Source organism: Rhinopithecus bieti, unplaced genomic scaffold (assembly GCF_001698545.2).
Source record: "Rhinopithecus bieti isolate Rb0 unplaced genomic scaffold, ASM169854v2 scaffold_33066, whole genome shotgun sequence".
NCBI classification, from domain to species: domain Eukaryota; kingdom Metazoa; phylum Chordata; class Mammalia; order Primates; family Cercopithecidae; genus Rhinopithecus; species Rhinopithecus bieti.
This window is the reverse complement of record NW_016814098.1, coordinates 690,400-704,529: the sequence shown is the minus strand read 5'-3', so window position 1 is coordinate 704,529 and position 14,130 is coordinate 690,400. Positions and strand designations below refer to the sequence as shown.

Sequence of the window (14,130 nt, the reverse complement as noted above, 5' to 3'; positions counted from 1 at the left end):
CTTCCTTCTGCCTTTCTTTTGCCACACATGTAATTCTAAGGTTTTATGTTTTCCCCTTCAGCATACCACTTAATTCTCTTTTCCTCCCCCCCCCTTTTTTTTTTTGGAGACAGTCTCACTCTGTCACCCAGGCTGGAGTGCAGCGGCGTGATCTCGGCTCACTGCAGCCTCGACCTCCAGGGCTCAAGTGATTTACCTCAGCCTCCGGAGTAGCTGGGACCACAGGCACACGCCACCATGCCCTGCTAATATTTTTTGAGAGACGGGGTCTTGTTATGTTGGTCTGGCTGGTCTCGAATTCCTGGGCCCGAGCGGACCTCCCGTCTAGGTCTCCTAAAGTAGTGGAATTACAGGCCTGACCCACTGCGCCCAACCCGCATTTTTTTTTTTTTTTGAGTGGAGTCTCGCTCTGTCGCCCAGGCTGGAGTGCAGTGGCACGATCTCTGCTCACTGCAACCTCTGCCTCCCGGATTCAAGCAATTCTCCTGCCTTAGCCTCCTGAGTAGCTGGGACTACAGGCACATGCCACCATGCCCGGCTAATTTTTGTATTTTTAGTAGAAACGGGGTTTCACCGTGTTAGCCAGGAGAGTCTCCATCTCCTGACCTCGTGATCCACCCGCCTCAGCATCCCAAAGTGCTGGGATTACAGGCGTGAGCCACCGCGTCCGGCCGGAGCCGGCATTTTTAAAAGTTGGATTGCTGGCCTCAGTGCATACAAGCGTAAAGGAATTTTAAAAACACGCATGAGTAACTCAAACGCATTTATTTTTTGCGCCATCCTGCTATGTGTGATTCGGTTTTTGGTCTCGGTTTTGTGCGTTTGTGTCCCGACAGCTGGGGACCGACCCAAGAGGCAGTCGGACCACAGGCCGCCCAGGGCGGTCTCATCTGCTTATAACCTGCGACCCCGGGGTCTCTTGTGGCACCGTATCTCCGTCCCAAGCAAAAGCCGGGGCCCCGAGACACTCAGAGGTGCGAAGGCCCGGTAGATTTGGAGGACTCGAGAAAAACACCTCAGGTAAGTCTGGCCAATCCACGGCTACTGCCAAGATCGCTCCGCGCGTCCTCTGTAGCCGGCCGGCTCCTCGTAGTCATGGTAACCAGATTGCGACCGCGCGTGCGCAGGACAAACACCTTTGTCACGTGAGTCCGGGCCGGGGGCGGGGCCGGCGATTGCCCGTCCGGACCCGTCGCACCTCCCTTGTCAGTTCCCTGCCAGCCGAGGCGGGGCGAACCTCTGCCCTGTTGCGTGGAGTGACTCACAGCTCCCGCCCCTTTTGGCTTCGCTTTCTTGCGGCCAGTCCCTCGCACCACGTGCCCTCCTGGCCGCGCCCCCCGCTGCCCTTTCCAACTGCCTGTTGGAAGCCGCTGTAAAATGTCGTGAGGAGCGCCGCTGCTTTACGGCTGCCTCTCCCAGACTAGAGCCCCGGAGCGCCCACCGCCGTCAGCCGCGTCTCCAAGCTAGTCGGCCCCGTGGAGAGCGAGAGACCTTGCGCACCACAGCCCTCTCCGCTGCGCCCATTCCTGCCCCCGGCGATGTGAGCTCGGGGAGGCAGCGGTGCCCGCTGGCCCGGGGTTGAGACGGCTGGCAGGTGCCTGTGAGGCGGGCGGGTGCCGGGGGCCAGCAGGATGGAGGAAAGCATGGAAGAGGAGGAGGGGGGCAGCTACGAGGCGATGATGGACGACCAGAACCACAACAACTGGGAGGCTGCTGTGGACGGCTTCCGGCAGCCCCTGCCACCCCCACCGCATCCCTCTTCGATCCCGGCCTCTGCCCGAGAGCCTCCAGGGGGGCAGCTGCTGGCGGTGCCCGCGGTCTCCGTGGACAGGAAAGGCCCCAAGGAGGGGCTCCCGATGGGGCCGCCGCCACCGCCTGAGGCTAATGGGGTGATCATGATGTTGAAGAGCTGCGACGCGGCCGCCGCCGTGGCCAAGGCGGCCCCCGCCCCCACCGCCAGCTCCACCATCAACATCAACACCTCCACCTCCAAGTTCTGTGAGTCCAGCCTTTCCCAGCAGCCTTGGCTTTTCTCCACCTCACTCGGACGCCGAATCCACCCCCTCTTGGAGAAAGCCCCGCTTCCTTTGTTTCAGGCCTCGGTCTTTCCTCTTCTCCCGTCCCCCTTCGCCTCCGTGCCTCCCTCCCCCTCACCGTCCCCTCCCCCTCATTTGGTGTCTGCGGCCAGCGCCTGAGCGGCCCTGGCTTCTTGTATTACCTGGTCTAGAGAGGCAGCCTGGTACACACGGAGCCCCAAGTTCTACCAACGCGATCCCTGTCACAACTGGCAGTCTCTCAACATTGGGAACCGCTTTTCGCACCCGTCTTCTCTTGAAGTTGCACCCTCAAAGTGAGGGGAAAATAAGGCTGCCTGAGTCTCGTTAGGGAAAGGCCTTCAGTCTTTTGCAGCCAGAGAGAAAAAAGAAATCTGGCAACTTGTGTTCTTGTGCTTTTGGCTAGTCCGTATTAAACAAGTCAGGACTTTGAAAGTTGACCTGTATCTACACCTTATTCCTCCTCTTCTGTGTTACACCTTTGCATCCTGCTAGGGTAATGTGTGAGTTGCTTTCCTACGCAGTGGCAGCTCCGACATTGTTTTGAAGCTAATGCATAAAATCACTCTTCAGAGTTTACACTCATAAGAATAAGCCTTTCAGGATGGGTTATGTCTTGTGTCCAAACCCAAGATTGGGTCGCATGTTGAACTTTATGTTATGATCTGTCTTAACGCTCAATTGCAAGCAGAAAGATTTAAGACCAAAATCTGTTTTGTAATCCGAAACTGCCTCTGACCAGGGTGTATGTATGCTTCCATAGCTAGGAAAAGAATGTGCTTTTACTTTGGGTGTGTGTGTGTGTGTGTGTGTGTGTGTGTGGTGGTGATAGGATGTTGAAAATGAGATGTGACCATCACAGCCAGGTTTTTCTCTCCTATTATTAACTGCAAGTTTTGAATGGCATCTGGTAAAGCAACTGGAGAGTTCATTTCTAGCTACTAATTTTATCAAGCTGTACTTGCCCAGTTAGCTGTGCAGAGAAAATATTTGCCTTGATGCAGATAGTCGAACTCTTACACACTTTGTGTGGGAACAGCGTGTAATTTTATTTGCCTCAAGATACTGCCTTAGTCAAAGACATTGATATGTAGGTTTGGTAAAATTTATATAACTTTGTCTCCTTATTCATGATAATCATGTTTGTATTGTATAGTTTGTGTGTTGAAGGCTGTGTTGTGGAACCAGACCTTCTGTAGAGTGGCAGAGTGACTTCACCTGAGTCATGAAGGAAGCTTGCCTTAGTAAAGTTCATTTGAAGAGTTCAAAAAAAAAAAAAAAGCATAAAGTTAGGAACAGAAATCAGTAAAATTGAGAACAAAAGGATTTGTCACACCAAAAGATTATTTTTGTGAAAAGTTTAGTAAGCTAGGCAGACCTCTGATAAAATGAACAAGAAAAAAAGATGCCAATAAATGAAAAATGGAAAATAACTACAAATATCAGATAAAAAAAAGAACGTTATGAACTTAGGCTGATAAATTTGAAAGCCTAAATGACAAATAGAATTCTTAGAAAACTATTAAGTGTGAAAATTGGTATCAGAAGAAATATCTTGAACTAATAAACTGAAATGGTAAAGATCTCCCTTTTTAGAAGCTCTGGATCCAGATAGTCTGATGAGTTCCATCAGACTTTAACACTTAATTCTTTTTGCAAGTTGTCCTGGAAAATAGAAAAAATACCAAGTTCATTTTATGAGGCTTGTGAAATCTTGATTCTAAAACAGATAAGGACGTGTAAGAAGAGAAAATTATAGGTGTGTTTTACTTAGATAGAAATGAAAATACTGCAAAAAAATACTAGCTCATCAAATCCAACAGTGTGTTAACAGTCATGATCCATAGAGTTAATCCTAGAGATGTAAGCATGGTTTAACGTCTACTTTGTCGCTCTGGAAGTAGAACTATTCCACTGAAATCAGGGAACCCCTTTTAATGGCAATATTGCCCATCTTTAACCCAGAATTACAAGGGACAACCACCACAGCATTTTTTTTCAGTAATTATATTTAATTATTTATATATTTCTCAGTTGGTGAAGGACCTTCTCAGAGCACAGTTTAGGGAGTAAGAGTGGGTTAGAACATGACACATTCATATTCCTTTCTTCATGTGTCTGGACTCATTTCTCTACCTACTAAGGCATTTCTATTCTGACCACCTCTTCCTGACTCTTCTTCCTTTTCCTCTCCTCTTTTTCCTCTGTGTCCATTTTCTTCCTCCACACCTCTTCTTCTCTTCCGTTCAATAGAGCGTACCCATTTTAGGTGTGCAGTTTGATGCATTTTAACCCGTGTTACCATCTGGCGTGGAGTTTGATTTTACCCTACTAATAGCTAAAAGGTAGCCTATTACAATTAAAGGTTGACTATCCCTCATTCGAAATGCTTGGGACCACAAGTGTTTGGGATTTCAGATTTATTTTGGATTTTGGAATATTTGCATTATACTAAATGATTGAGCATCCCAAATTCAAAATCCAAAATTTTCCAATGGACATTTCCTTTAAGCGTCATGTTGGTGCTCAAAAGTTTCAGATTTTGGATTTTGGATTTAGAATTCTCAACTTGTATTACTGGGTGCTGACATAAGCTGGGGGACTCCTGGGTGAGAGATGAAAGAATTTATTTTTCTTATCATAGCACACAGCATGAGAATTGCTATATTTGCATAGGTTCTCCCTTGCCCCAAGTCCCAAGAGGGTGACATGCTATGGCCAAGATGGATGCTCTCTCAGTGGTTTTGTGTTGCAGCTGAAGAACATCTAACTTGGGGAATCTACTACTTTTATAGAAAGCAGTAGCAAGCCTGCTCTTTGTCTAGGGGGAGATGTTATCTCGTCTTTCAAGGTTACGAGGTACAGAATGGCCCAGGTTCAAGAGTGATTGGTCATGGCCTTGCATTCCTGGCATACTCAGTAAGACATGTGGGAGTGCATGTGGCCCACGGAGGACTGTCCAGCGGTAACCACCACAACCACCAAGATAACAGTTCTGTCACCCTGAAATACTTCCCTCTCTCTCTCTCTCTCTTTTTTTTTTCTTTTGAGACAGCATATCACTCTGTCGCCCAGGCTGGAGTGCTGTGGCACAATCTCGGCTCACTGCAATCTCCGGCTCCCGGGTTCAAGTGATTCTCCCACCTCCGCCTCCCAAGCAGCTGAGATTACAGGCACACACCACCACGCCTAGCTAATTTTTGTGTTTTTAGTAGGGATGCAGTTTCACCATGTTGACCAGGCTAGTCTCGAACTCCTGGCCTCAAGTGATCCACCTGACTCGGACTCCCAGAGTGCTGGGATTACAGTTGTAAACTACCATGCTCCGCCTTCGCTGTGTCTCTTTGCAGTCAGTTAACCCTGCCTACTTCCCCCAGCCCCAAGCATTCCTACTGATCTGCTTTGTGTCACTGTAGGATTTCATATAAATGAAATCATACAATGTGTATTGTTTTGTGCTTGACTTGTTCCTTCTTATTCTGTTCTTGAGATTCTTCCATGTTCTCACATATGTCAGTAACTTATTCTTTTTTCTGGCTGAGGAGTAGTATTTTATTTTGTTTTTGGATATCCCAAAGTAGGTTTTTTTTTTTTTTTTTTTATTTACCAAAAAATCATTAATTTGTTGGTCATTAGTTTGATCATTTAGGTGGTCTCTCGTTTTGGCTGTTATGAACACAGCTGCTGTAAACAACCATGTACAAGGTTTGATGTGGGTAAAGGTTTCATACAAGTGGAATTCCTTGCTTATATGTTATTGATACTAACTTTATGAGAAACCGCCAAACAATTCTTTAGGGTGGTAGCACCATTTTACACTCCCATCAGCTGTATATGACAGCTCCAGTTGCTCCACTTAATTGGCACTTATACTGGTTAGGTTCTGCATTCTTGGTATTGTCAGTCTTTTAAAGTTTAGCCTTTCTAGAGCATTGGTCCCCACCAGGGACCAGTTTCGTGGAAGACACGATTTTTCTGTGGACTGGGGGATAGTTTTGGGATGAAACTGTTCCACCTCGGATCATCATATCTTAGAGTCTCATAAGGAGCGTGCAACCTAGATCCCTTGCGTTATAGGGTTGGCGCTCCTTTGAGAATTTAATTCCTGCACTGATCTGACAGGAGGCGGAGCCCAGGTGGTAATGCTCACCAGCCCACAGCTCACCTCCTGCTGTGTGGCCTGGTTCCTTACAGGCCACCAACCGGTTCCCACGACCTAGGGTTGGGGACCCCTGTTCTAGAGGATAAGTAGTAGTATCTCTTTGTGTGTTTACTTTGCCTTATAATTTTGTTTGTGAGCATCGGCTCACATCTTTTGCTCATTTATTTTGTTGTTTGTCTTAATGTGTGTAAAGAATTCACTGTAAGTTTTGGATACACGTTTTGTCAGGCATATATTATTACTGTTTTCTCTCTCTGGCTTGTCTTTTTTTTTCCTTGATGATGTCTAAACTGTCAATTTTTTCTTTTCTGGCTGTTGCTTTTTGTATCCTAAGAAATATTTGTCTGCCCCAAAGTCAAGATATTTTCTGTATTTTTTCAAGCAGTTTTATGGTTTTAGCTTTTATGTTTAGGTCTGTGATCTGAATTCTGAGTTGATATCTTTATAGTGTGAGATAAGGATTGAGCCTCCTTTTTTACATATGGATATCTAATTGTGTTGGCACTATTTGTTGAAAAGACTATCCTTTTCTTACTGAGGCAACTTTGTCAGAAATAAGTGATCATGTATGTATGGGCGTCAGTTCTGTTTCATTAATCTTACTTAGTCCATCATATTTAGGATTGTTGCATATCTTCTTGATGAATTGACTGTTTATCATGATGGAATGTCTGTCTTTATCCTTGTTAATATTCGTTACCCTAAAGACTACTTTTACTTGTAGGCATTCTAGGTTTTTTTTAAAGGATTGTTGTTTGCATAGTGTATTTACCATCATTTTACTTTTATTTGTGTAAAGTACATTTCTTGTAGACAGCATATGGTTGGATCTTGCTTTTTTAAAATCCAGTCTAACAACCTCTGCTACCATTGTGTTTAATGTAGTTACCAATATGGTAGGGTTTAAATCATACTGTCTTGCACTTTTGTTTACTCTTTGTCCATCTGTTATTTAAAAAATCTTCCTCTTTTCCCGTCTTTTTTTTTTTTTTTTTTAGAGATGGAGTCTTGCTCTGTGGCCAGGCTGGAGTGCAGTGGCACGATCTCGGTTCACTGCAACCTCTGCCTCCCTGGTTCAAGCGATTCTCCTGCCTCAGCCTCCCGAGTAGCTGGGATTACAGCCATGTGCCAACACACCCAGCTAATTTTTGTATTTTTAGTAGAGACGAGGTTTCGTCATGTTGGCCAGGCTGGTCTTGAATTCCTGACCTCAGGTGATCCGCCCACTTTGGCCTCCCAAAGTGCTAGGATTACAGGCGTGAGCCACTGTGCCCAGCCCTTTTCCTGTCTTCTTTTTTGTTATTTTTATGATGCAGTTTTGTCTCCAGTTTGGCTTATTAGGATGGTTGTTTTGCTCTTTGGAGGTTACTCTAGGATTTATGATTATGAAAGTTTTACTTATAACAGTCTACCTTTAAATAGTATTAGACTACTTATAATGTAAAAGCCTAATAGCAGTATACTTCCATTTATCCACTCTTGCCCTTTATGCTATTGTTGTACATTTTACTTTAATGTATGTCATAATTCCCCAAATACACTGTCATTAATTTTGCTCAAAACAGTCATTTATCTTTTTTTAAAAGTTGGAATGAGCCAGGCATGGTGGCTGTTGCCTTGTAATCTCAGCACTGTGGGAGGCTGAGGTGGGTGAATCACAAGGTCAGGAGTTCAAGACCAGCCTGGCCAACATGGTAAAACCCCGTCTGTATTAAAAATACAAAAATTTGCTGGTTATAGTGGTGCGCGCCTATAATTCCAGCTACTCAGGAGGCTGAGGCAGGAGAATCGCTTGAACACAGGAAGTGATGGTTGCAGTGAGCTGAGATCGCACCATTGCATTCCAGCCTGGGCGACATGATGAGAATCTGTTCCCACCTCGGCCCCCCAAAAAAAGTTGGAATGAAATTTATGTAACACACAATTATTTTAAAGTGAATAATTCAGTGGCATTTAGTACATGCCCAGTGTTGTGCAACTACCTCTGTCTATCTAATTCCAAAACATTTTCATCAACCCAAAATAACATTCCATGCCCGCTAAGCAATTAGTCCCATTTCCTCACTTCTCCCTGCCCCTGGCATCCACCAATTTGCTTTCTGTCTCTATGGGTTTACCTATTCCAGATAATTGTGTCTGTGTGTTTTGTTTTGTTTTGTTTTGAGACGGAATTTCGCTCTTGTTGCCCAGGGTGGAGTGCAGTGGTGTGATCTCGGCTCACCGCAGCCTCCACCTCCCGGGCTCAAGTGATTCTCCTGCCCCAGCCTCCCGAGTAGCTGGGACTACAGGCATGCACCACCATGCCCGACTAACTTTGTATTTTTAGTAGAGATGGGATTTCTGCCATTTTGGCAAGGCTGGTCTCGAACTCCTGACCTCAGGTAATCCGCCCACCTCAGCCTCCCAAAGTGCTAGGATTATAGGCGTGAGCCACCTTGCCCAGCCTCCAGATATTTCATATGAATGGAATCATACTGAGAGTTCTTTGAAATAACAATAAACTGGAATGTAAATCTTTTGTATTTACCCAGATAGTTGCCATTTCTGTCCCTCTTCTTTCCTTTGTGTAGATGGAAGTTTCCACCTCTTATTTTTCTTCCCCCTTTAGAACTTCCTTTAGTATTTCTTATAATGTAGTTCTGTTGGCCTTCAATTTATTCAGCTTTTGTTTGCAGAAATCTTTATCTTCATTTTCTAAGGATATTTGCTGGATATAGAATTCTAACCATACAGCCTTTTTTTTTTCTTCTATAAGCACTTTAAAGATGTCAAGATGTCTTTCCATTGTCTTCTGACCTGCATTGTTTCTCTCTTTTCTTTTCTTTCCTTTTCTTTCCTTTTTTCTTTTCTTTTCTTTTCTTTTTTCTCTTCTCTTCTCTTCTCTTCTCTTCTCTTCTCTTCTCTTCTCTTTTCTTTTCTTTTCTTCTTTTTTTTTTTTTTTGAGACGGAGTGTAGCTCTTGTTGCCCAGGCTGGAGTGCAGTGGCGCGATCTCAGCTCACTGCAACCTCCACCTCCCGGGTTCAAGCGATTCTCCTTCCTCAGCCTCCTGGGTAGCTAGGACTACAGGTGCCCGCCACCACGCCCAGCTAATTTTTTGTATTTTTAGTAGAGATGGGGTTTCACCGTGTTAGCCAGGATGGTCTCTATCTCCTGACCTCGTAATCCGCCCGCCTCAGCCTCCCAAAGTGCTGGGATTATAGGTGTGAGCCACCGTGCCCAGCCACTATCACAGTTTAAAAAAAATTTTTTTATTTTGAGACAGAGACTCACTCTATCTCCCATGCTGGAGTGCAGTGGTGTGATCTTGGCTCACTGTAGCCTCTGCCTCCTGGGCAAGAAAATCTGGTGCCTCAGCTTCCTGAATAGCTGGGATTACAGTCATGTGGCACCATGCCCAGCTAATGTTTGTAGTTTTAGTAGAGACAGGGTTTCACCATGTTGGCCAGGCTGGTCTCAAACTTCTGATCTCAGGTGAGCCACTGCACCCGGTCTTATTGTTTCTTTAATAAATGTCTGTATAGTCTTATCTTTGTTTCTCTCTATTTATGTCCCTTTTTTCTCTGGATACTTTAAAAATTTTTACTTTATCTTAAGTTTTCAGCAATTTTTTATGTTCTTTTTTGGTGTTTAGTTTTTGAATTTGTGGGGTTTTAGAATTTGTCAAATTTGGAAAATTATTCATTATTTTTTGTCAGAACCCCCCTGCCACTAGTTACACACATATCACTTGTTATTGTACCATGAGTCACTGAGGTTCTTTCTGTTCATTTTCTTAAAGATTTTTTTTTTTTTTTTTTTTTTTTTTTTTACTCTCTGTGCTTTAGTTTGGATAAATTTTAATGCTATGTCTTCACACTAACAAATGTTCTCTTTTTCAGTATCTAATCTGCTGTTAATCCTGCTGTTAATCAGTGAGAGTTCCAGGTGTTTTTAATGCGGGGTGACAGTCCAGGTTTCAGTTAACCAAACTGTTAGAACTGTACCCAGCTTCTTGAAGTAGTATAGTGAATAAAGAATCTTTAGTAAGTGCATTCCTTTTAATGACTTGTCTCATCTAAAGTTCTATCTTCATTATTCAGCACCTTGCGAATCCATTCCCACATGTATTCCCAGATTTCTGCTGTATAATGTATTAAAGTCTTATAGTTCTTTTGGAATGTAAGCTGTCTCCTATTTATTTAGGTTTGGTACTTATTCCCTTAGGAAATCTGATTCTAGTTAGAGATCTAGAGACAGTGAGTTCTGCTTAGAGAGAGAATCTTTTTTGTGAGGTTTCAGGTAATACCATGGCAAGGTCTTTAATCAAGTAAAGTTAGTCTCATATTGGGAAGGAGGGGTGTGTAAGCAGAGTTTCATGAGGTCAGGGTTTTCAGATTGATCATACTCCACCAAACTGGCCCCATTTGTGCTGGGATTACAGGAGTGAGCCACTGTTCCCGGCCAAACTTCAGGATCTTATTGGGGATCTTGTCTTGCTATTTTTTGACCTGCATCATGTAAAATGACGTTGATGAAACTGTAAGAGAAAGCCATTTTAATGTTTACTTAAGGCCCAGTCCCAAATCTCTAAAGAAATTGAATACTGTTTATTTACTGTAAACTCTGTAAACCGTAGACCATATGTATTCACATTGTAAACTGTTAAGCACTATGTAAAAGTTGATTGTTGATATTCTTTTATGGTATGTCTTGACAGGGCAAACTGGCCTTTCATTTTTCTTCCTGCTTCTGTGGACATTTGGTTATTAACCTCTATAGATAAAGTTGAATAGATGTGTAATATGTAGTTGCAGGTATGCTGATTCATCATCTGAATGGCATTTTATTAAGTGTTTATTGTATGCCAAAGTAATATTTTAGCCTCTGGTAATGAAGAGACACAGTTTAATGTGGGAGATGACAGAAAGATAATTATGATACATTATGATTAAATGCTATAAAAGAGTTATGTATTTGGTAGCATTCAGGAAAGAGAGTCTTTATAAAAATGAATAGAAGTTGGCCAGGAGGATGGGGGTGGGGATGGGGAAGCTGGACTGGAAGAGACTTCCTTGCAGAGGGGCAGCCTGTGCCAAAGACCCAGAATTGAAATTATTTTTGGAATACAGAGTATGAGGAGAGAGTGGCACAAATTAAACATGGATAGATAGAAAAGGCTAGATAGTGAAGGACAGTGTTAGAGGAAGGATTTTCTTCTGTAGTAATGGGAAGTTTCAAGGGAGAAATTTGTTTTAGTGTGTTAATTTAGAGCGGAGAGAGAATGAAGGCCTAGAGGCTAGTTAGGGGTGTTAGAATTTCTGTAGTCTAGACAAAAGATGAAAACTTGAATAAAATTTTACAAGACAGGGGGTTTAGGTTTCAATTTGGAGATATTTAGGGACTAGAATCTATAAAATTTGGGGGGTGAGGGAAGGAAGATGAAGATTAAAGATTGCTGGTTTGGATGACGGGTAGCTGTCAGTGCCTTTGACCCAGATGTGAAGGAGTAAAGGTGTGAAGTGAGGGTTTGTGTGTGTGTGTGTGTCTGTCTGTTTTAAGGTGTCTGTGGAACAGTCAGGTAGAGAGGTCCAGAGGCAGTTGGTAAATTCTGAGTTTTCTCATTTCCTTTGCCTTAGAATATTGGAGATACTATGAAACAAAATTTATCCTGAAACAAAAATTTAATTTCAGTAGATTTTGCTTTTCATTTCTGAGGATTTGAGATTCACCAAACTCTTTGTACTTAAAAAACAAAAACAGTACTTTGCTCTTATTAAAATAATACAGGTTTATAATTTTAAAACTCAAATTATGCAAAAAGACACATAATGAAAATCAGTGGTTCCTTTCCCTACCCCTTCCCATTCCTGGACCTGTTACTCAAAGTCAGTCATTTAATTACGATTCATTTAGCTGTTTCTTCTGGTATTAGCCACACATTTCAATGTGGTGATATTGTTACTGCTTAATTTATCATTTTTATATTGTCTATTGACTTCCAGGATTTAATTCTTTTATACCTCTAACATACCTTACCTTTCTAGTTCTTTTATTATCACAGTTTTTTTTTGTTTTGTTTTTTGTTTTGTTTTTTGAGATGGAGTCTTGCACTGTTGCCCAGGCTGGAGTGCAGTGGCGTGATCTTGTCTTACTGCAAGCTCTGCCTCCCAGGTTCACCCCATTCTCCTGCCTCAGCCTCCTGAGTAGCTGGGACTACAGGCGCCCGCCACTACACCCAGCTAATTTTTTGTATTTTTAGTAGAGATGGAGTGCAGTGGTGTGATCTCGGCTCACTGTAGCCTCTGCCTCCTGGGTTCAAGAAAATCTGGTGCCTCAGCTTCCTGAGTAGCTGGGATTACAGTCATGTGCCACCATGCCCGGCTAGTTTTTGTATTTTTAGTAGAGATGGGGTTTTGCCATGTTGGCTAGGCTGGTCTTGAACTCCTGGTCTCAAGCCATCTGCCTGCATTGGCTTCCCAAAGTGCTGGAATTACAGATGTGAGCTATTGCACCCGGCCACAATTTGTGGTTTAATCAGTAAGCCATATTTACATTATAGCTATGTAAATATTTACTGAAGGGCCTAAAGTATACTCAGTTTCCATTTTATTTTACATAGAATGTTGTTAGTTGCCTTATTTGTATTGGCATCATTATTGTTGAACTTATCCTTTTTTTTTTTTTTTTTTGAGATGGAGTCTTGCTCTGTCGCCCAGGCTGGAGAGCAATGGTGTGATCTCGGATCACTGCAACCTCCGCCTCCCAGGTTCAAGCGATCCTCCCACCTCAGTCTCCTCAGTAGCTGGGATTACAGGTGCACACCACCACACTCAGCTAATTTTTTTGTATTTTTAGTAAAGACGAGGTTTCACCAGGCTGATCTTGAACTCCTGACCTCAGGTGATCCACCTGCCTCAGCTTCCCAAAGCGCTGGGATTACAGGCATGAGCCACCGCACCCAACCGAACTTATTCTTAAAACTTCTCAATAGCTTCGTTTGATTCACCATGTACCTGGCACTGGTGTTTTTGAAATGCTCGAACAAATAAGCTTTTGTTTTTGTCTGTTTGTGAAGCTTAGTCCTCTTGCTTCTGTTTATTGCTTAGGGCCAGTGGATAGTTGCCACTCAGGGACTTCCCAGATACTTGGAATGATTGCTTCTTCGTCTTCATTTTTATTGATGAATTTCCGAGTATGTGTATAGAGCATATCTTCTAGTCATTTCCTGAGAGTGTGTGGATAAAGTTTCAGGTCTTGGCATATCTAAAAATGCTGTTTTCACACTTGATTGATAGTTTGGGTATAGAATTCTTAACGGAAAATAACTTTTCCTTGGCATTTTAAAAGTATTGCTTCATTAACTTTAAGCACGCATATTACAATGGAGAAGTCAGGTGCCATTCGTTTTTTCCCCTTGAGAAAATTTCTGAGATTTTAAAAAATTAATGTGTTAATATTTCTCTCCCTTTACGTTTTCTCTATTCTGTTTTCTCTGGAATTATTGGTAGTCAAATGTTGAATTTCTGTTTTGATCTTCTAAGTCTTTTGACCACATTTTGCTACATCCCCTTTCTCATAAAGCTGTGGGAGATTTCCTTGATGTTGTATTTTTAACACTGACTTTTTTTTTTTGAGACGGGATCTGGCTCTGTCGCCCCGGCTGGAGTGCAGTGGAGCAATCTCGGCTCACTGCAAGCTCCGCCTCCCGGGTTCACGCCATTCTCCCTGCCTCAGCCTCCCGAGGAGCTGGGACTACAGGCACCCGCCACCATACCCGGCTAATTTTTTTTGTATTTTTAGTAGAGATGGGGTTTCACCGAGTTAGCCAGGATGGTCTCCATCTCCTGACCTCGTGATCCTCCCGCCTTGGCCTCCCAAAGTGCTGGGATTACAGGCATGAGCCACCGCGCTCGGCCTTTTTTTTTTTTTTTTTT

General features: G+C 43.3%; 1 protein-coding gene across 1 annotated transcript in view; it reads left to right on the top strand.

The window, feature by feature from the left end:
- Positions 1-769: 769 nt before the first annotated feature.
- CACUL1 (CDK2 associated cullin domain 1) overlaps positions 770-14,130 on the top strand; it is a 71,791-nt gene continuing 58,430 nt past the window's right edge. Inside the window, exon 1 of the mRNA XM_017849777.1 lies at positions 770-1,998. Within this exon, the coding sequence (XP_017705266.1) occupies positions 1,632-1,998 (367 nt within the window). The 5' untranslated portion in view covers positions 770-1,631. The remainder of the gene's footprint in view (positions 1,999-14,130) is intronic.